We start from the raw sequence: 21,335 nt of genomic DNA, 5'->3' as shown, positions 1-21,335 counted from the left end.
AAGTGTCTCTGCTGCACCTGAGAGAGGTCAGAGGGGAGCCTGTCTAGTATACACCCAGGATCGGAATGTCTTGGTCAGGCTGAAGCAGCGGTGTGGTGTAGAGGCTACAGCTCTGACCCTGGGAGTCAGGAGATCTGGGTTCTACTCCTGGCTCTGCCATTGACCCGCTGTGTGCCCTTGGGCAAGTCACGTCCTCGCTCTGTGCCTCAGTTTCCCCTCCTACTCTTTGTCCAGTCTATTTAGATTGTGAGCTCTTTGGGGAAGGGATGTCGCTGTATGTACAGCACCTTGCACAGTGTGGTCCTGATCTCAGCTGGGGCCTGTCAATGTTCCTGTATCCCAGATGATAATCCCTTTCAGGGCGGCTGCATCACAACTCCTTTCCTCAACAGGGTAACAGCTGGAGTGCAGGATCTGGGTTGCCCGTCAGTTTGCAGCCCACCTTCCAAGTCGTTCCGTAGTGCTTGGCGCATGAGCTACTGGCACATGTTTTCCTCGTGCTGAAGATGCTGAGACTCCCAAGTGATTGGGCGGCCTTACGAGTGGGAGCGTGCTGCACTGCGTGTGGGGGCAAGCGCCTGCTGGATGTAATAGCAGAGCTGAGCTGGCACCCACGCGCCGTTTGCGGGTACAAGGAGCGCGCACACAGCGATCGGCTTCGAACCGCCACTTCGTAGCAGTTAGAACCCATCGGCGCCTCTCTCCACCTGGCTTCAGACCTACCTTGTTGGCTTCCCCTCTCCGGCTGGCGTGTCCTGCGCCTACCCAGAAAGCCCAACCGGAAGGGCAGAGTCTGCCGCTGCTCCGGCACGGAGGCGTTGGGTGAGAAGTTGTTCTTCCTGCCGGGTGGCGAGGAATAGGAAATCCAGTCACTGCCCCGGTTCGTGCTGCTGAGGTCCGGAGAAGGGAATTTCCTCCCGAATACAGATGGTAGCAGCGGGGTGACTCCTTGCGTAGTGATACTTAGAAGGAAGCACGGGTGTCTTGCTTTCATTGTGGCAGGCCTTGTTTCCCCTGCCTGAAATCCACTGCGTAGGGCTGGGCTGTAACCTGGTGAACACACGCCGAGAGCACAGTCCTCTCAGCACCTGGGAGCCCTTTGGTTCCCTCTGATTGTCCTTATCTGTGGAGGAACCGAGGAGGAGTGTGAAGTCCAAGCGTGTTCTGGGAACGTTATGGGTGCCGTGAAGTGAGATGCCCCTGCAGTACCGTTGTTGAGCTAGGCGGGCTGCCTTGCCCTGGCCTCCTGGGACTAGTTTAGCTGTGAGTGGACCCCGAACTCGCTCACTATCTTATCTCTGCACAGTCTCTCTGGCTCCAGCAGTCTCCTGAGGACCCTTCCCTGATGGAGTCTCCTGCTGTTTGACAAGAGCTTGAATGGAGCCGTGGCTTTCACTTTCTCTCAGCTCATTGCCTGTGGATGGGGGAGAGGGGCACCTGTATTAATGGGACCACCGGGAGGTCGTATCTGTTTCTCCTGCTTCTTTCCCCTTCCACCCTACTCTGACTGCTGGGACCAGCTCGTCACCTGGACCAAATCTGGCCACTCTCAGCGCTGACCTATTTAGGTCCTTACTGGGGATGCCCAGTGGTGGTCATGAGTCCTGAGGATCTAGGTGGTGAGTCAGAGCCGCCCTACAGAGGGTCGAAAGGCTCCATCGTCTTGATCCCTTTACTGGGCTACCGTCAGGAGCCAACGTCCTAGGGCAAAGTGAGCTCATTTGGGCCTGTGCCCTTCTTTGAGCTGTGTGCTGTCAGTCTAACCCCTGCCGGGCTCTACGCTGGCCACGGGGCGTCCTTCATGGTGCTGTGAAAGAGCATCGCAGGGCAGGCTGCTCTGCTGCTTTAAAGCCCTATCGGCCCTTTGGTGGTGGGGAAAGGGGGAGACAAGACAAGGATTCAGGAAAGCAGGAGCCGCTGGTTCTTTTCAAACCATCTGTGCCCTGTTTCCTTCTCTCTTAGCTTTGCTCTTCAGGACAAATTCCATCACAGGTCTCGGTGCTGTACCTAGCTAATACTTTGCACATAGAGCATTTGACACCTGTAGATCTCAACGCACTTGACCAAGGTATCGAAGGCAATCACGGCTGTGCCCATCTAGCTGCCGTGGTCCAGAGCTGGCTGCCGTCCACTCTGTCTGGGAAAGGCACAAGTTGTAGACAGGCGCTTTCAGCTTTGGGAAAGCCAAGCGGATGCAGCACAGAGAACCCAGAAGAGCAAAACTACAGAGGTTTTACCCCTTGCCCTCCAGCAATGGCACAGCCCCATGGTTACTGTAAAAGTACAGAACAGGGCTTTAATTTGCCTGGCCGCTTATAGACAGACACTGTATACATGTGCATTGATACGTCGTTTAACAAAAACAACCCCAAAGTGTCTGGCCGTTCCCACTTGGGTGGCTCAGCCTCCCTTCAGCCGTCTTTTGAGGGAACAATGGTTGGAGCATTATGCCCATAGATCCTGGGGGCCTGCTGCGGGGGGGTGGGGGAGCTGCCAGCGCTCAGGGTGACACACGCAGGATGATTCCACTTCCTGGGTCCACGGGGAGTCAGTTCTAGCCACGTGGGGGGCTCCAGTGCTGCTCACTGGAGAGCAGATCCAAAGCAGCGGTTTTAAATCCTTCACCGCTCCCGGGGCAGGGGGAGAGCCCATCTCCTTTTTCATTCCAAAAAATAATAAATAGCACAAAAAGAGTCCTTTAAAAAAAAACGACCCCCCAACCCGCCTCAGTCCAGGGTGGCTGCGTGCGGCTCAGGAGACGAGCATGGGCAGGAAGTGAGCGGAGAGGTGCTGGCGCCGCGTCTTGTCCCCCTGCCTGGGCCTGCCCTTGCCGTTGAGGGCCAGGAACATGGGGCGGTTCCCGGGGCGCCAGCGCAGCGAGGCGTAGGTGTTGTAGCCGTTCTCCTCGATGCGCTCTTTGAACTTGCAGTTGGGGTTATACTCCTTCTGGGGAGACAGAAACGGGGCCGTGAGTGCAGTGCGGCTGGGGGGTGTCCTCTGACTGGGGGGGGCTAGAGCAAGGAACCTTAAGAGTCCGGGGTTATATCCCCAGCTCCTGGCCGGGAATGAAGTTCAGAGGTTACAGCCGGAGACTAGGAGTCAGGGAGTTCCAGTTTCAGGAAGGGAGTGGGGTGTAACAGAGCAAGCAGCCAGGAGGCAAGACTCCTAGCAATGTGTGCATCCGTAGGTTCAGACATTTGGTGTATGTGCTGCCGGCCCCCAGCAGTGAGGGCTTCCTTCCAGCAGCATGCTGCCTGTCTCTAAGCAGCTACCCACCCCCTGACTTAGCAGCATCAGGCACAATATCCTGAATGCCGGGCTGGGCTGAGCAGGGTCCTGCTAGCTCCTATCCCAAATTCTCCAGCCGACCAGTCTGATCCCTGGTCCAGAACGAAGCCACAAGCCGTGCTCCCCACAGAGCATCCTGTAAGGAGGGCCGAGGAGGAGGGGAAAACAGCTTGCTACCTACCGACCCGTATACTTTCCCCTTCTTGTTCATGGCCAGGTAGAAACCCGTGTGCACGGATTTGATGGCTACGACGCCCACTCGCACCGACCGGATCTCCAGGATGCCTGCGGGGAAACAGAGAATTCAGGGCACTGAATCGGAAGAGTGGAACAGTGCTGCAAGCGGGTGTGGAAAACAGCTGGGCTGCCATGGCGCAGGGCCCAGGCGCTTCATTTCGTTAGCCAGCAAAGCCCCTGTGGAGACACATTTTGTACGAGCGCCAACGGAAGGCATCGCATTGCCTGCCACTGGAATGCAGCCACCTCTGGGGTGGAAGGTGGCAGCATTTAGCAGCTTATTACAGCAATATTATTCAATACCTAAGAAGCCTTTCATCCAATTTGAACTGTTCAGGGGAGGCAGAGTGCAGTCAGCTAGGTTGGAATCTGTCGAGGGCACCCATGTGTGGATGATTCTGGCTGGACCTTTGTCAATGAGGCTGCCGGTAGCAAAACATCTTCCTATCGCTCCCTCAGCTTGCCTGACCTTTGATTTCCCAGTAACAGTCGGCAGGAGGCTTGAGTTAATTGAATGCCTCCCATCGCCAGAAAGCTGAGAGACAGACAGCTGCTGTCACGTGACTAACAAGGCGTTGCTTTATGCGGAGAAGCTTGTCTCTCACCAACAGAAGCGGGTCCAATAAAAGAGATTCCCTTGCCCCGTATCACTTGACAGGGGAGTGACTTGAGGCTGGAAAGTGAACCAACAAGTGACTGAGTTACAAATTGCTCCATATAAACTCCCTGGCCGAGGAGAGCTTTAAGGAGGGATGGCAGAATAACCAGCAGTGCATGACCAAAGAGCTTACCATCTAAATAGACAACCGGTGGGAGGTGAAACTGAGGCACAGAGATGAGACTAGAACCCAGGTCTCCTGACTCCCAGTCCTGTGTGCTAGGCACTGGGCAACACGGCCTCCTAATTATTGGTTGTGTTGCAGGAGCATCAAGAGCCCCCAATCAGAAATCGGTGCCCCACTCTGCTAGGCGCCCATACACACAATGAAGAAAGCCGTGATCCAAAAAGCTTCAATCTAAGCGAAGACTTTGGCCATGTTGGGATTTTTGGGCCGTAGATGAGTGCAGTGGGGACAGAGGATGCAATTTCACTGAGGACCTCTTGGGCCAAACTCTGATCTTGGTTCTTCTAGTGAAAATCTGGAGTCACTCCATGGAGATCAATGGAGTGACGCCCGGTTTTCAGCAGTGTAAGATCAGAAATGAGTCCATTGAGAAATGCCAAGGTAAGCCCTACACTGCTTCAGAGCTTGACAACAATGCATGGGTGCTGTGTTGTTTATTTGTCTTGTGATAGTCCAGGGCCCCATCGTACTAGGTGCAAAAGGGGAGTCCCTGCCCACAGCAGAGAGACCTTTCAATTCCTCCAGGCCTGGAGAGGTTTATCCTTCCAGTCCCAATACAAAACAAAAAGACCCTTTGATACTGGGCTGGAGGGGGAGACTGGGTTTGCAGAGCTCCGCTCTGCAGCCTTCATCCTTCCAATCCGATCCCGCCCATGGCACAGAGTTGAGCCATACGCACTAAGGGAGGGAAATCCAGTTTCCTTGGGTTGCCCCAGCCTTGTGTGTAGAGAGCTGACAGCGTGTTCAGTAGAACTGCTTACACATTTTCCATTGCCAGTTTTCCGTCAGGAACTGCGGCTTCGAGATTGGCGGAAACGTATCGATGTTGTCGACATCGGACAGGAAATTATTGAAGCTATTCGTTTTGACTTCATTGTTTCAACTTTTACGGTATAATTTAGAATACAGACCAAAGTCAAAACATTTAGACTTTTAATATAGCACAAAATGAACCAAAGTCAAAATATCTCTGTATCGGGTGGTTTTGATGATTTGGAAATGAAATCTAGCCATTTTCATTGTGTGACACACTTAGAAATTTTGACTTTTCACTTGGCTTCGGCTCAAGAGATGATCCTCAGCTGGGGTGAAGCTGCAGAACTCCACTGACCTCAATGGATCTACAGTGACTTTAGGCCAGTTTAGAGATTAACAAATTTATTTGGGCATAAGCTTTAGCCCAGGAAAGCTTATGCCCAAATAAATGTGTTAGTCTCTAAGGTGCCACAAGGACTCCTCGTTGTTTTTGCTGATACAGACTAACACGGCTGCCGCTCTGAAACCTTTATGCCAGCTGCGGATCTGCCCCAAAGCCTCCATCCCCAGGAGCTCAGACAACACAGAATGCCCTGGAATGCACAAAGAAGAAAACTAATGTAGCTCACCAGACTGTCCTGATCACACGCACGTGTTGATGTTGATTGAGCTAATCAGTGCAAACAGTTCCTGCCCTTGTCTGGGCTCAGGGGCCAGCTACTCAGATTGCTGCCAATTGATGCTGGAAACAGGGCTATTCCTGAATGCAGACAAAGCCATTAGAGTGATGGTGTTTTTATGATGCTAATACCTAGTGGTTACATGGAGCTTTTTCATCCGTAGATCTCAAAGTGCTTTACAGAGGAGGTCTGTATCATTATCCTCCTTGTACAAATGGGGAAACTGAGGCACAGAGCAATGTCATTTTCTTCTTTTGTACGTGCCCCAAGTTGATATCTAGACTGTTCAGCCCTCTAACGGCTGCATCAGAGGGCACCAAGGTGTTGCAGTCCACCCTCCAATCTTCTAAACGTGCACTCCTGCCCCACCCTCTGCCTCAGTGCCCCACCCTCCCAATCTGTGAAGATTGGACTAAGCCACCTTTCTGCATTGTGGTAGCCGCTCTGGGCCATGCAGTCAGCAGCCTGTGTAGCCTAGTCTAGGATCTGCATCCCAAGTTGCAAGCAGGTCAATTAGGGCTTCTGAAATTCATCTCTCGATCCCAGAGTTGCTGCCGCTCTCTGAGGACATAGCTGTCAGCCCTGATGTGCCCTGGTTCATCTGGGATTGGCACTGGGCTGGCGGCACTGGGCATGAACGTGAATGGCAACTACAAAAGGATGGCGCCTTGTGTAAGTTTTGGGGGAGCTCTGTGTGCCAGTAGATACAAATTAGATATTAACGTGTGGCAAAGGCAACCACTAATGGTACATGTCACTGCGTTCAGTTCTGCATCAACTGGATGTGTGTGCTGCCTTCTGCTCTAAACTGCTCCACCTTATTCTGCTGGTGCGAACATCAGCGCCAGGACCGAGGTCTGTACCACATTCTGCTCTGCAGAAGGTTCCTGCTGTCTTCTGAATCAATGGCCGTGCGGGAGCTGATCTTTTCTTTGCGTTCTACATGGGCGCAGTATGTTAGAGTCCAGTCCAGATTGATCTCACTTCTTTAGGAGTCAGGCTAGAAAGAGATCGGACTGTCCTCAACACAAACTGTTAGGGGTTGGTCGGTCAGGTGGAAGCTTTTCCAAACCTTGCCCCTCTTTTCTGGCTTCCAGTGGGGACTCGGGGTTGGCCTGGTTCTCATGTGCCAGGAGCAGCTTTGCTCCATCCTGGAGTTATCTGCTGAGACTAACCGAGCTCAACGGGAATGTTATTGCTTCAATAGAACACAGTTTGTATCAATGTTTTTTTTCTTTCTTTAAAATGCTCGCAACCAAGGAGACAAATTCCAGTTGCCCTCGAGCGCCGGGGATGGGACGAGGTGCCCCTTAATCCCGACAGGCGGCCTTTGATATTTCCAACCAAAATTGGTGTCAACGCGGGCGAGAGGCCAAGGTTTATCTACAAAACAGCGGCAGCTGCGTGGTAACTGACCTTTCCCATCTTCTGAGCTGTCTGAAGGGCCTGGCTCTATTGAAGGCTCCAGAGGAATTCTCCGGTGGCAAGATTTCCCATAGACTCCCATTCACCCCAATGGTTCCACCCTCATAGACAGCCACTGAAAGGGAACGGGGAACAGTCTAGGGATCTGGCTTTCACGACAGCAGGTTGGGTCGTTGAAGCTGAGCCAGGCTCAAGGGGGCGCCCTGGTGCATAGACATCACGCACGCAAATACGCCACCTCTGAAAAAGAACCTCCCACCCGCCTGCCCCCTTCATTAACAGAAATTTAGAGGGTCTGGTCTGAATTTCAGTGGCAGATGGGGGCCTTGGGATCCTGCACTGATGGGGCTGAATCCAAGCTCTGGAGCTGAACCCTGAGTTCTGAACTTCAGTGACGCTCCCTAACAAGGCAGAGGATTGTGTCCGTGCAGCGCCAAGCACTACAGGCTCCCGATCCTGGCTGCTGCCCCAATGTTGTTTTCATTGTTTGTGTCGAGGTAGCACCCAGGAGCCCCAGTCACAGGCCAGGACCTATTGTGGTCGGTGCTGTGCAAACAGGACAGAGAGACAGTCCCTGCCCCAGGGACATTGCAATTGGAGTATAAGACCAGAGAAAATAGAGGGATCCAGACACGGGATTATATGGAAACTATGAGCCAATATTGGTCGGCATGAAAAGTAGCGGTCCAGGCACACCAGCAGCTTAAACGCTGTCAGGTTTGTTGTGGGAATCACAGCAGAGGAGCGTCTGAAGGCGGATCAGGAGGGAACTTTGTGGATGTTTCCGGGGAGAGAGGGGGCAGCGTGGGAGAAGGCACAAAGGGGCTTGTTTGGGGAATGTAACAACAGGCTGGGATCTTGGGCCGGTCGGAGGCGGGAGTCGATGGTGGAGAACGAGACGTGAGCTCGGGTGGGGATCGGCCGTGAATGGCCTTGACCGTGAAGACAAGCAGCTGGGGTTAGATGTGATAGAGAAGGTGCTTAATAATCAGGGCCGGCTCCAGCATTTCTGCCGCCCCAAGCAAAAAAAAAAAGCTGCGATCGCGATCAGCGGCGGCAATTGGGGAGGAAAAAAAAAAAGCCGCGATCGGCGGCGACAGTTCAGCGGCAGATCCTTCGCTCCTAGAGGGAGTGAGGGACCTGCCACCCCCAAATTGCCGCAGGTGCCGCCCCTCTCCCTTGGCCACCCCAAGCACCTGCTTGTTAAGCTGGTGCCTGGAGCCGGCCCTGTTAATAATAATTAACCTAGACTCCCTTAGACCCACTTATACTCGTGATGTGATCAGTTACTCAAAAACTTCCCACGCTGTTAGTCACAACCAGCTCAATGGGCACAACGGCCTTGGGGTTTAGACCCTGGGGTATGGCGTAGGAGACCTGAGCTCAGTTCCCAGCTCTGCTACAGATCTCCTTGAGCAAACCACCTCACTGATGGCCCCAGTGCCCGCTGCAGGGAATGTTGGGAAGACGTTACATCTGGTATGGACGTGACCCGCTAGCAGAAAAGCGCGTTCACTCATAAGGAAGCTGGGAGCAGCACAGAAAGCACCATCCATACATCAGTGTGAAGTGCAGTGCCAGGCGCATCATTAACGTGACAAGTGCTAACGGCGGACGGGGAACGATGCCAATACCTCGGAGGGGAATCTTCCACTCATTCCCCACTGAGGAGTGCTGCGCTGCATGGAAGCAGGAAAAGCGTGTGGCCCTGACAGGATTTCACCAGAAATGTAACTACACCCTTGGTAAGAAGAGTATAAAATGGCTGTCCATCTTCATGTCATCCAAGAGAACAAGATGTCCAAGATATGGGAGAAAGCTAGGGTGATACCTATATCAAAACCAGGAAAGGACCAGTCCCTACCAGCTAGCGACCGGCTGATATCACTTCCAAACTTGCTTACAAACTCCTGGCGCAACTAATGCTTCAAAGCCTCATGTCTACAGTAGAGTTGGCTCTGGGTGATGACCAGGCAGGCCTAATAGGAGGACTTGTGACCAAGTTCTTGCTCTTGCCACCAAAACATAAAGTGGTTTCCCACAGAAGGAGAAGACGGGCTGTGTTTCTTGATTTGACGCCATCTGGCACACTAACCTGCTAGTCAAGATGTCAGAGATGTTACTTCCAATAGGTTGTTATGGCTACAGAAATGATGCTTTGAAACAGACAATTCCAAGTGATATTAGGCAGTAAACTAAGGACATGGAGGATCCAGAAGAACGGACTCTTCCAGGGCTCTGCTCTTGCCCCAATTTTTTCCAATGTATTTACAAATGATCTGCCCCCCACAATCTCAAGGCCATTCAGGTATGCAGATGACATCTGCCTCGCTTCAAGAGACAGAGATTTCCAAAAGATTGGGGACAACCTGAACTAAGGCGTGGCAGCATCAGACTATTGCAAGAAGTGGAGACTTAAGACCCGGGTGTCAAAGACTGTGTGGTCATACTTCCATCTCGGTCACGCCAATGCTTCACGTGAGCCCAACATCTTCTTGAGTGGAAAACAATGGGCATGGGACCCGCAGGCCATATATCCAGGAGTAACTCCTAGCTTGTATACTTACCTACAAAGAACGCCTCAGCCATGTAGCTGAGAAGATTAAGAGCAAAAATGGCCTCCTACATAAGCTTCCCTGCTCGGTGCTAGCTCTCTGCTACTCAGTGGCGCAATGCCGTGCTCCGGTGCGGTTAAGCTCTTCCCACACCAAGCTAGTTGATGTCCAATTGAATCAAACAATGAAAATAACCGGGACTACGAGACCAAACCAACACAGAGTTGCTGCTGGTCCTTTCGAATATCCCGCCGGCTAACATCAGGCATCAGGCGTCACGTTGCAGCACAAGAACCGCCTGGACAAAATCCAGGAGACCCACAACTGCCATTTTTCATAGGGATCGGGGAAGCGTCTCACCACCATGAGCAAAACCAAGGAGGGACCAGGAAAGCCGGAGGTTCAGGTGGACCTTTCCCAAAGGCCCTAGCACAACTGAGACACCAGAGGTGCTGTGAGCACAGGAACGTGTGCAGTCTGGTAGTCAGAGGAGGAGTCGGGGCTCCTGGGTTCTATTCCCCGTTCCCACACTCTGTGACCCAGGGCGGATAGTGTTCTTGGTGCCTCGTGTGGCCAGCCAATAAAATCCCTGGGATAAGACTTATCAGGCCCTTCGGGCCCTATAATTTATGCTCGTCGTCTGACCTCCCGCATGACACAAGCCAGAGAACCTCACCCAATAGTCCTAGAGTGGAGGGAATTCCCCTCCCCTTCTCCACCAGCCCAGCAACTTGTGTTGGGAGCTTCTGGGATGGAAGGTGCTACATGAAAGGGAAAGCACGGTTACCGTCTCAGGCGCTGGCTGGGGAATTGGGATTTCTGTCCCAGCGCTACGTTCTCTGAGCTCCAGCTTGAAAAACAGGCCAGCACTTTGATCCCAAGCTGCACGGGCAGCGAGATCAGCAAACAGCAAAGAACAAAACCACCCCAGCTTGGACCTGGCTGCATTAGCCGCAGCCATGGTCGTCCTTTTCCCCGCAGGCAAGGAGATGAAAGTTGGGGACTGATTTCCCTGCGGCGAAAAGTCCAATTTTGTTGTGTGATTTCTTTTCCCCTTCTCCCTTGGGACCAGCTGCTTCCCCAGAGCCAGGCGGAAGGGATCCAAGCAAAACCTCCACTTGGCTGGAACAAATTGTCAGTCTTTGACCTGCGCTGACCCCTGATTTATTCCCCCCTAATTGGCAGCCGTGTTGTGCCTTTTGCCGAAATGTGATTCCTGATCTTCAGGCACAGACCCCTGCTGTTAGATCATCCCAGGCTCTTTCACCTCCCGGGGTCCTTCCTCAGCTCCCGGTGCCCGGGTGGTCTGGGAAGAACCGGCCCCAGAGACTAAGGGCTAATTGTTATATTCACTCCCACCTGCGGGGGGCCGGAGGGGAAGCCTGACACTAGCTCCTGGCTGCTTTTGCGGAGTGGCAGAGGGGGGGGAAAAGGCACAAAAAGATGAGGAAAGAGGAACTGAAGGGATTAAAGTGGTAAAACTGCAATTCTCCCCCACTACCCAGTGCCTCCGGGGCTGCGTTTGTTTTTTTCCTATCTGCTTTTTTTCCCTTCCTCTTGGGAAACGCCTGCCGTGTCCTAGCTGTGTGAGCCACGTCCCCCATGACCCTCCAGGCCGGGCCCAGGACGACTTCCTCATGTCAGCCTGCAACCCACTGACCCACCTTCCAAGGAAAGAGAAAGGACCCGGCCTTGGGTGTGTCTGGGGTGTGGATACGTGCATGGGCGTAAAGTAGGGGTGTGTGCATGGGCACATGCTCTGCCTCGTGCATGCATATATACACAGTACACGCATAAACAAATCCCATATCGATCAGTGATTCTCAGACTTTTGTACTGGTGACCCCTTTCACAGAGCAAGCCTCTGAGTGTGACCCCCCCCCTTATAAATTAAAACCACTTTTTTATATATTTAACACCATTATAAATGCTGGAGGCAAACCGGGGTTTGGGGTGGAGGCTGACAGCTCGCGACCCCCTGAAGGGGCCCGACCCCCAGTTTAAGAACCCCTGATATAGATGCTCTCCCCATATACACAATAACATGTGGCCTGCATTACACACGTACCTTGCACCTATACACACTACGCTATGTATGCAATGGAGATGTACATGCCACGCACGTAGCTTGCACAGGTACACACGACATGCATTGCACAGACAGGGATGCAAAGGTGCAGTGTGTCTACGTGAATGGATGGAGGGGCCTCGCCTGCGCACTTGTGAGAATGGGGGTGGAGGTGTGCGGCTGTGCGTATACGAAAGAAGGCGGATGGCTCAGTGCAAGGCGGGGTGTGTGTTTGAACGAGGGGAGGAGGAGGAGGAGATGTGAGTAGCACAGGGTGTGCACACGTGGGAATGTGGGTGGATCAGAGTGCAAGTGGAGGGAATGCAGCTGGATGAGTGGTGTGCGTGTGTGAACAGGGCTGGGCGAGGATTTCTGTCCCCTGGATGGTTAGCGGGAGTCTGTGTGTGTGGGGGTGGGAGGAGTACATGAAGAGAGGAGGGGTGTCGTTGTAATACAGACCTCGCCTGGGGTCTGGCTCTGTGCTCGGCCAGAGGTGTCTGGCTGGCTGGCAGATCTCCTAGCAGCGTCACTAATGCAAAAGGCATGTGGCCAGACAAGGCAGGGTTTACACTGGAACCACCCAGCGCAGTTTCAGGAAACTCCATCTCCAGATTCCCGGAGCTCCTGCTCTGGCCAAGACCCTGGGGGTAGCGAGCCTCTGCGCAGACACACAGCTCCCCACGTGTGCCGCCGACTCCTTCGCAGCCCCCCACGCTGGCACTGGCAAGCTGCACTGCCATCCCTGGTGCTACTCAGCCAGCTTTACTCAGTGTCCTTAGCACAACCTGCTCGCCCAGGGGTGTGATGAGAGTTCACGTTGCCTTGGGCTGGGGCCCGAGGAGCTCGAAGCATTGTGCAAATGGCTAGTTCTCACAACACCCTGGGGAGTGAGGTCAGTATTTTCAGTCCCATTTTGCAACTGGGGAAACTGAGGCACAAAGGGGCCGAGAGTCACCCAAGCTAACACAGCAAGTCAGCATCAGAGCCGGGCACTCAGGTTCGGAGCTCCTGGCCTGCAGGTGCTTGCTCAGACTTCGAGCCCACGCTACGCTCTTGGGAAATCCCAACTCTCCTATTAAACCCAGAGGAAGCAGCACTGAGAAAAAACAATGGGGGCCCTTTCTAGGATCCCCTTCCACTCCCCTCTCTGCGCCGCTCTTCCCCACTCACAGCCTCTATGAATATACAAGAATCTGGCGCCCGGGTCTCATGCCTCCTCCATCTCTGCGCTGAGCCCGGTAACAGGTCGCAGCAGAGCAGGTCTGGAAGCAAACGTCTCCCTGCTCAGGACACGACCAGGTTCTCTGCTGCACAGCATGTAGATATGGGAGGCCAGGGAGGGACTGCTCCGTTCTGGGGGGTGGATCTCCATTCTCTGTGTCCTTTCTCCAGAGCAGCGGTTCCCTGGGAGGGTGTCTCCTTCCCCACATTCCGGAGCTGGAATGCCCTCATTAGCACCATCCCCTCTAATGCTTGAGCGAAAGGAGTAACTCCATTAACTGGCAGCTCCCACAGGCTCTTCTGTGGATTTGCCACTCAAGGAGGACAAAGACCCCCCCACACACACTCCTACCATGAGTACAGAAGCATCGCCCTTAGTGGCGCCAGCCCTGGGAGGAGAGAGCGCGAAATCCACTCAGTGACACTGACAAACCTCTTTTCTTTGGGGCAGGTGGGGTTTTCAGCACAGCATCCGATTTGTTGTTCTTTGTATCACAGGAGCAGCTAGGGATCAGAGCCCTGTTGCACCAGGCTGGGTTGGGGTATACACCCCACACTGGCACTGAGAGGTTCAGGGCCGCCCAGAGGGGGGGCAAGTGGGGCAATTTGCCCCAGGCCCCGGGCCCCACAAGAATATAGTATTCTATAAATATTGCAAGTTTTTTTTTTATGGAAGGGGCCCCCGAAATTGCTTTGCCCCAGGCCCCCTAATCCTCTGGGCAGCCCTGGAGAGGGTTAATGGGAGCTCCGGCACTCAATCAGCTACCTGCTGGCACCTGGAGGGGGTCAATTAAGCAAGGCCACCGGGAAAGGAATCAGGCGACCCTCAGTTGGGGGGAGACCCACGAAAGAGGAAGCGCGGCGCAGTGGAGGAGGCTGGGAAGGGCAGAAGGGGCTTCAGAGCGTAGCTGTGGTTTGGGGATTTGTTGGTGAGCCCTGGGGAAGGATGCTGGGGTGTACGGCCCTGAAGGAAGGGTGAGGGCTGAAACCTTGAAGCGCCTGAGAGAAATACAGCTGCCTGGCAGGCCCAGGAAGGGGCTGTGGGGAAAGGCCTGCTGCCAGCCCAGGGTAGGAAGAAGCCTGTGGGAGGCAGCAGGGGATGAGTCTGAATAGACAGACCCAGGCTGCTCACTACAGGCTCCCTGGGCTGGCACCCGGAGGAGAGAAAGGGCCTGGGTTCCTCTACCAGCCACCAGGGAAGGTGGTGGGGGAAAAACCTGCAGAGACAGACAAGGGGATCAGGACTTCTGACTACCCTGGGACAAGGGCGTGTACGGACCACGGGGCCCAGAGTCGTGGGCTGCAAACCTCTCAGAACAACATTGGACAGTTGCTGTGTTGGACTTTCTCTTACCCCGGAAGGGGTGGAAACAAAATAGGACCTGGCCAAAGAGCAGCCCCCTGCACCCGGAGCATGGGAACAAAGCCTGCTGGGCCGCGCCCAGCCCCTAGGAGGCGCACCTGCAGCGAGTCCACCCCTCTACTCGGGCGCTGGTCAACTGGTCCTGCCCCCAAGATTTGCCGTCGAAACACAGGGGAGGTGCAAGGGGCGGGTGCAGACTGCAGTGACCCTGCAGGGGGCGCCGCATGATGCACGGATGGAGCCACGCATGCAGCGGCTTCAAAGACACCAAGCGAGAGCCCAGGGTTGAGCCAGGTGCATTTTCCCAGCTGCCGCCTGACCTGCTGTCATACAGCCGGAGTTCCCAGCCAAACTTGCCCCCAACGTCCCTCGTAAATCTGGCCAGGGCAGGCTGGCGAGGGGCAGGCTGGCGCCTGTGCGTGATCACAAGGCAGGAAGTCTTTCATTAACGAGGCCAGCTCCGAGGAAGCCTGGCAGCCTCTGAGGATCAAAGGTCACCTGGCTCTTTATTGTTTCCGATTGCGCTTCACGGATGGGGAAGCTGGCTGGGAATTGGAAGGCACCCGGCATCCTGCACCCCTTGCAGAGGCTGGGGGGCGGGGGAGGGAGTCTAGATACCCACTCAATGCTCCCCCAGCTGAGGCCACTGGTGTGTTTGCAATCAACCTCCCCTTGCCCTGATGGGCTGGCACCGGCAAGCCAGAATTCTTCCCCCATCGCCCCAGGCCCCCCATGGGGGGAAGGCGGAGGATGTGCTCTTACTCTCCAGAGAGAGGGGAAGAGCTCCCAGGGGCGACTGAACAGATGGAGCCCAGATGAGGACGGGAGAAGCATCAGGAGCTGCCCTCGGTCAGGGTAAAGGAGGTGGGTGGGAAACTGGCAGGAACTTTGAGCAAGGGAGAAGGCTCCAGACACCGTAAGAGACAGACAGACGGATGGATGGACGGACAGATACGAATTTAGGTCGAATTATTTCACATGAAAGGGCCGTTCAACATGGTCCCAGTTGGGGCGGCTGCAGCAGCTGTTACAAAGGAGTTGGAGAGACAGGTAGGCTCATTTCTGGAGCCGGAGAGAAGCTGCTACCGATCTATATGCCAAGGGGGTTCTGGGCACATCCTCTGGCCCTGGCCATCAGGGCAGAACGTTTCCCGCAGCACCTCCTGCTGGCTAGACAGAGATTAGTCTCTCTCTCTGGAAGCAGCCAGCGGGCTCCTTACTTTGCTTTGTGCCACAGCGGCCCGCTGTAGCCGCAGGCGAACGGACCCGTCGCCACAAACTAGCAGCCTCGTTCACGGCTGGGGTGGGCTTTGCTGTGGTGGGCAGCTCCCGGGGCAGTGGGAGCACCTAGGGTGACCAGATGTCCCGATTTTATAGGGACAGTCCCGATTTTGGGTCTTTTTCTTATATAGGCTCCTATTATCCCCCACCCCCATCCGGATTTTTCACACTTGCTGTCTGGTCACCCTAGGAGCACCGCAGGAGGATCAGCAGTTGAGTCTGGGTTAACTCAGCCCAGGGGTGAGCGGTCACACTGCTGCAAAGCCGCGGCGCTCCTGGGGTCTATCCCATGTCACTTTGTGCTGCAGGCAGCCCAGCTGCTCTCTGATTTCCCCCCCCCCCCCAATGACTTGTGGGAGGATTTGACTGTCTTTCCAGGCACCCAGGGGGGATTGTGGGAAGGCATTGGAGGACAGGCAGCATTCAAGTGGTGCTAGCCCACATCCTCCCCGCCAAGAGGGCAGGTTACCAGCGGGAGTGAACCCAGCACTCAGGACAGGATGGGCCAGGGAGCCCAGGTTTAAAGCACCACAGCACGAGAGTTTTGTGTGTGGAGGTGGAGCCAGGATGGGGCATCACCCGAGTAAGACCCCGGACTCTCTTTTGTGAAAACATCCCCCTTAGATTTTCACACTCAGCTGGACACCACTTCATCTCTTAGCATGAGCAAAACTGGTCTCCATTAAGCAACATTTTCTGTCCCTGTTTTGCAGATAGCGCAACGTCCCCGGTCTCTAGTTTTGGCTCATCAAGGCCGTTAAAGGGACACTGTCAGGATGAAAATGGCGTTTTACGAAGACCAGAGTTTGCAAAGCCTCTGATCAATGGGAGCACAGAAACTGCCAGACCAGATCAGACTAACAGCCCATCACCCCGTCTCCAACAGGCCCCAGCACCGCTACTTCAGAGAAAGGTGCATGAAGCCCTGCAGCAGGCACTTACGGGAAAATTTCTCTTCAGCCCCTCGGTTATTGGTTGGCTTCTGCCTAAAATGGGAAGGGTCAGATCTTTTCCCAGGGGGGAGGGAAATTTACCCCCTCCTCTGTGGCATTTGCCACCCACTCATCGCAGCGTTGCACAAGTGCCCCGGAGCCAGGACCTGGCACCGGCTAGAAAGAAGTCATCTTTTGCAAGGTCTGAGCAAAGCCGCCCGCAAACAGCCTGGGAGGTGAGAAGCTAATTAGGTGGCAGCAACTCCAGTCAGGTTGAACGATCCTGTGCGGTTGTTGCTATTAATAACAAAGGACGTTTGCTTCTCTACAAATAACACAAGCTGGTCTGCTCTCAGTCGGGGCTGGCTCTGTCCTGGGAGTTCAAACCCGACAGTGGCTCTGTTCCCTTGCCCAACAAAATCGCCATCCCAATAAAGGCTAGATCCCACCTTGGCCAGCCTCAGGCTTAGCAGAGGGGGCTGCACAGGAGGAACTGATCCCTTCGGGAGGCTCCAGGACAGCATACGCTGCTGCAGGCAGCATCCGCATATAGTTCCCCCCCCACACACACATCACCCCAGGCCATGCTGCTAGCCAGGACCGATACGGAGTCACTGCTCTGCCCTCATTGCTTCTTTCCAAGCCTTCGGCTCCTGCTAGGGGAGCTTGGCAGGAGTGAAAGGTGACGCAATCCTCCCAATTGGGCCCTTGGTGTTTGCAACCATCAGCTTTAGAGAAAGGACCTGGCTCTGCCACTGAGCCCCTGCGTGGAGTCAGTCCCGTCGCTCTGTGCCTCGGTTTCCCCATCTGTACAATGGAGATCATCCTTTGTCGGTCTTGTTTATTACGATTGTAAACTCTTTGGGGGCAGAGTCTCTCGGTCTGTTCAGTTCCCAGCACAATGGGATCCAGACTGTCATACCAATAATAAACTCGACCAAACTCACAGGGAAGGGTAACCCTGGCCGATCTGGGCCATGTTAGTCATCACATAGCCATGCTGGGCTAGACACCACCCTCGTTAGGGTCAGTGGAACTGCCTGGGTGCAAACGAGGACGGGATCGGACTCCTGCAGGAGCCAATCCCTCGGATTGCGCCCAGATCTCAGGCGGCTTTCCTGACTCCAGCGCTTTTGTCTTCGAGATACCGTCAGCCTCCCATCCCTGTCTCCGTGGCTGCACTTGGGTGCCAAGTCCCGCCAGGAGCTGCAGCACTGTTATCAAGGAGATGGGAGAGGGGTGGGGACTGGCAGAGCAGGGAGAGAGTGGAACTGAATCAGGACTTTGCTTCCACAGTGAAAATATTTACGGCCGAACTCTGATGAACTGAGACTACTAGCTACGGGGGCCACTGGCCGCCTCTTCCCGCCTCCTGCCGGTAGGGTGACCAGATGTCCCGATTTTATAGGGACAGTCCCGATTTTTGGGTCTTTTTCTCATATAGGCTCCTATTACCCCCCACCCCGTCCCGATTTTTCACACTTGCAGTCTGGTCACCCTACCTGCCGGCGGCCTGGGGAACTCCTGATTAGAGGCCGGTGGAGGAGGCAAAGCAGCAGCCTCATGCCCCAGGGAAAGGCCTAATCCTGTGGTGTTGTTACTGTATCCTAGCATCATGGCAAATCTTGGGTGCTCCTCCCCATACCGCCTCTCTGTGGGATGCAGGTGACGCTGCTGTAGGGAGGCAGGGATAGCTCAGTGGTTTGAGCATTGGCCTGCTAAACCCAGGATTGTAAATTCAATCCTTGATGGGGCCACTTACGGATCTGGGGCAAAATCAGTACTTGGTCCTGCTAGTGAAGGCAGGGGGCTGGACTCGATGACCTTCAAGGTCCCTTCCAGTTCTAGGAGATAGGATATCTCCATAAATGTATTTATTTAAAGCAGCCGGCTGATGTTATGCTCCTGATCCCCTTGCTGTGATTTTCCCTGACCCTTCCTTAATGCACTCGAGATGTCATATCATAATGCTGTCCGACGGGGTCAGGCTGCACGCTATTTGGGGCAGTGGCCTCACCTTCGTATTTGACTCTTAAGTATCTCGGGCCCTATGCAAAGGTATCATAACAACACTATCTGGCCTCCTGTAGCAAACACAGGCCCCCATGCATCTGCCCAGGCCTCCTGGCGTTAATTAGGATGCAGTTCTGGGCACTGACGCAAAGGCAGAGGCGCAAAGTACCTTGCTGCATTTCAGGGCCAGTCTGTTGCGCAGAGAGAGCTGGGCAGAATTCCAGGCGTCTGGGAAGCGGGCTTGGAACGGGTCAGGATTAATGTAGCGGAGGGGTGTTAAGACTAGAGGATGCCTCAGTCTGCAAAAAGTCAGACCTGGATTCTGAGCCTCCCCCTCCAGCAGAAATTTGGTTCAAGCCCAACTCATCTTAAGAGCAATTCTCCTAAGTATTAACACTACAAGAGCATCTCTGAGGCCACGATCAGCCCCCAGTGATAACATACAGAGAGTAAAAGAGCCCAAGAATTTACAATAGAGTAGGCAAAGGGCAGGGGAAAGGGATTATTAGCCCCATTTTACAGATGGGGAACTGAGGGCCAGAAAGATTAAAGCCCAGGTCCTCAAAGGTATATAGCCCGGGTCCCATTCAAACCAATGGGAGTTAGGTGCCTAAATATCAATGAGGATCTGGGCTTTAAAGTGCCTCACCCAAGGCTGCACAAGGGGTCAATGTTAGAGCTGGCAAGTGACCCCAGATCCCCTGAGTCACAGGTCACAAGCCCATCCCAACCCTCATTAGCAGCAGGCAAGTGACCCTATGATCTAATGAAAAACTCGCTCATCGCTGCACGGAGCTGGACAGGCGACTCAATCACAGGGCAAAGAATTGCTGCAGGTGCCGAGTGCAACTAAAAAGAGAATTATTAGCGATCAGACAAGAAGCTGATGTCCCGACGGCCTGGTGAGGCCGTGTGTCGACTGCAGGGGCTGTGCCTCAGGGCTGGGATGCAGGGGGAATTGGAGATTTCCGGTGGCCTTGCAGGAGATCTTCTCATGCATACGTAAGGCAAGATTTTCAAAAGTGACTCAGTGAGTTTGGGGGCTCAACTTGAAGCTACTTTAAAACCCTGATTTTTAGAGAGCAGGTGCTCAGGTCCCTTCTGAAAATCAGGCTTTCTTTCAAGCTGTTGCTAATCCCTTTTGAAAGTCCGGGCCTTACTTGAGTTTCCGTTAGAGATGGGCCTGAATCCGAACTGGAATACAAACCTAGATCCGGCCCCACGTTTCATGGCTGCACCTAGCGCCAAACTCCCCCACCTCTGCTTCAAATGGAGCTTCCTAACTTTGAAAACCCCTGCTCTCTCCGTGACGCCTGGTCCGTCCTTCCTGTCCTTGGGTAAGTCGCTTCCCCGCTCCGGGCCTCAGTTTCTCCATCTGTAAAATGGGGCTAACAGCACCTACCCACCTTCATGGAGCACTTTGAGATCGACTGATGGGAAGTGCTCAGTGCGTGATGGTTATGTCCATGCCAGACTAAATAATTCCAGAAAAATTCCTCTGAAAAAACACCTACTGCAGCATATCCAGCACACCACCTCTCTACCCCGGCACCCGTATACACGGATGCTCCCCAGGCCTACATACATCTCTGAGAGTTAACATGCTTGTAATGACCCAGCTGAGTGACACTCTTACTGTTATTTTCCTTTGTGATGGGAGTGGGAACCTGGGGGAACCCAGGCTCCAAACAGCCAGGCAAAAAGACCAGGTCCACCAGCAGGGTAGGAAGGATCAGGACCCGGGGATAGGACCATTGATAACAGAGCTTTCCACCTTCAAAGCCCTTTACACACATTAACCAAGCCCCCCCCCCCCCACCAAATCTTGTCTCCCATGTCACAGACAGGGAAACTGAGGCACAAAGAGGCAAAGTGATGCACCCAGGGTTGCAGCCAGAGGCAGAGCAGGGGTTAGGAAGGAGCTGTTCCTGGCTCCCAGCCCAGTGCTCAAACCACTCGCCCCTGCTACCTGATGCACAGGCCTCTAATGTCCCCTGGGGACCCTCCCACCCCGGTGCCCTCCATACTCACTGTTCGGACTTTCCTTCCACCGTGTGCCTTGCACCTTGCCACTGCTGTCGATGCACAGGAAGAAGTGGGTGGAGGCGTACAGCCTCCTCCAGCGCACATCACCCTCCAGATGGTTGTAGCTCCGGGGGTGCCTGCTGGTGGCCCCCAAGTGGCTGCTCCCCAGCGGGGCAGCTGGGTCCCCGTGGGCCGATCCGGCGAGCAGCGAGAGGGCCAGGCAGAGCCAGAGAGAGCAGGGGCCGGCCGCCCCCCACCGCCCCATGGCAGTCCTGGGGGCAGGAGGTCCAGGCGGCAGGTGGGACGGGTGTGACCATGTGCTACGACTGGTTCCAGCACATGCCCGGGCTCAGGCTGGTGGAAGGCGCGGGGCGTTCTCCAGAGCGCGTCACCAGCCCGGGCGAGAGCTCCCGGGGGGCATCCCTGGTGCCAGCTTCCCCGCAGGGCTCCTAGGGCAGGGGGACGACCCCCAGGAAGGGGTCAGCGGGCAGCAACCTCTGGGGGAGCCAGGCCAGAGCAGGCAGCAGCCGGGCTACGCCTGGGGCTTGGCAGGAGCGGCGGGTGCCCCCTGCCCGGCCGCTGCTGGAGTCAGGGTCAGAGCAGGTGGCAGCGGGGACCCCCGGGCGCCGGCTGAGGCTCGGTCTCA

At 54.7% G+C, this 21,335-nt stretch overlaps 1 protein-coding gene across 1 annotated transcript; it reads right to left on the bottom strand.

Moving 5' to 3' along the window:
• Positions 1–2,751: 2,751 nt before the first annotated feature.
• Positions 2,752–20,954, bottom strand: FGF22 (fibroblast growth factor 22). The gene is made up of 3 exons (XM_065422347.1): positions 20,696–20,954; positions 3,470–3,573; positions 2,752–2,946 (listed from the first exon to the last, which is right to left on the bottom strand). Exons 1-3 carry the CDS (start codon positions 20,952–20,954, stop codon positions 2,752–2,754), a joined length of 558 nt encoding a protein of 185 aa, XP_065278419.1.
• Between the last annotated feature and the right edge of the window lie 381 nt (positions 20,955–21,335).

Source organism: Emys orbicularis, chromosome 24 (genome assembly GCF_028017835.1).
Source record: "Emys orbicularis isolate rEmyOrb1 chromosome 24, rEmyOrb1.hap1, whole genome shotgun sequence".
Classification (NCBI taxonomy): Eukaryota; Metazoa; Chordata; order Testudines; family Emydidae; genus Emys; species Emys orbicularis.
The sequence above is the reverse complement of the archived record's forward strand: the minus strand, read 5'-3'. Positions and strand labels throughout refer to the sequence as shown.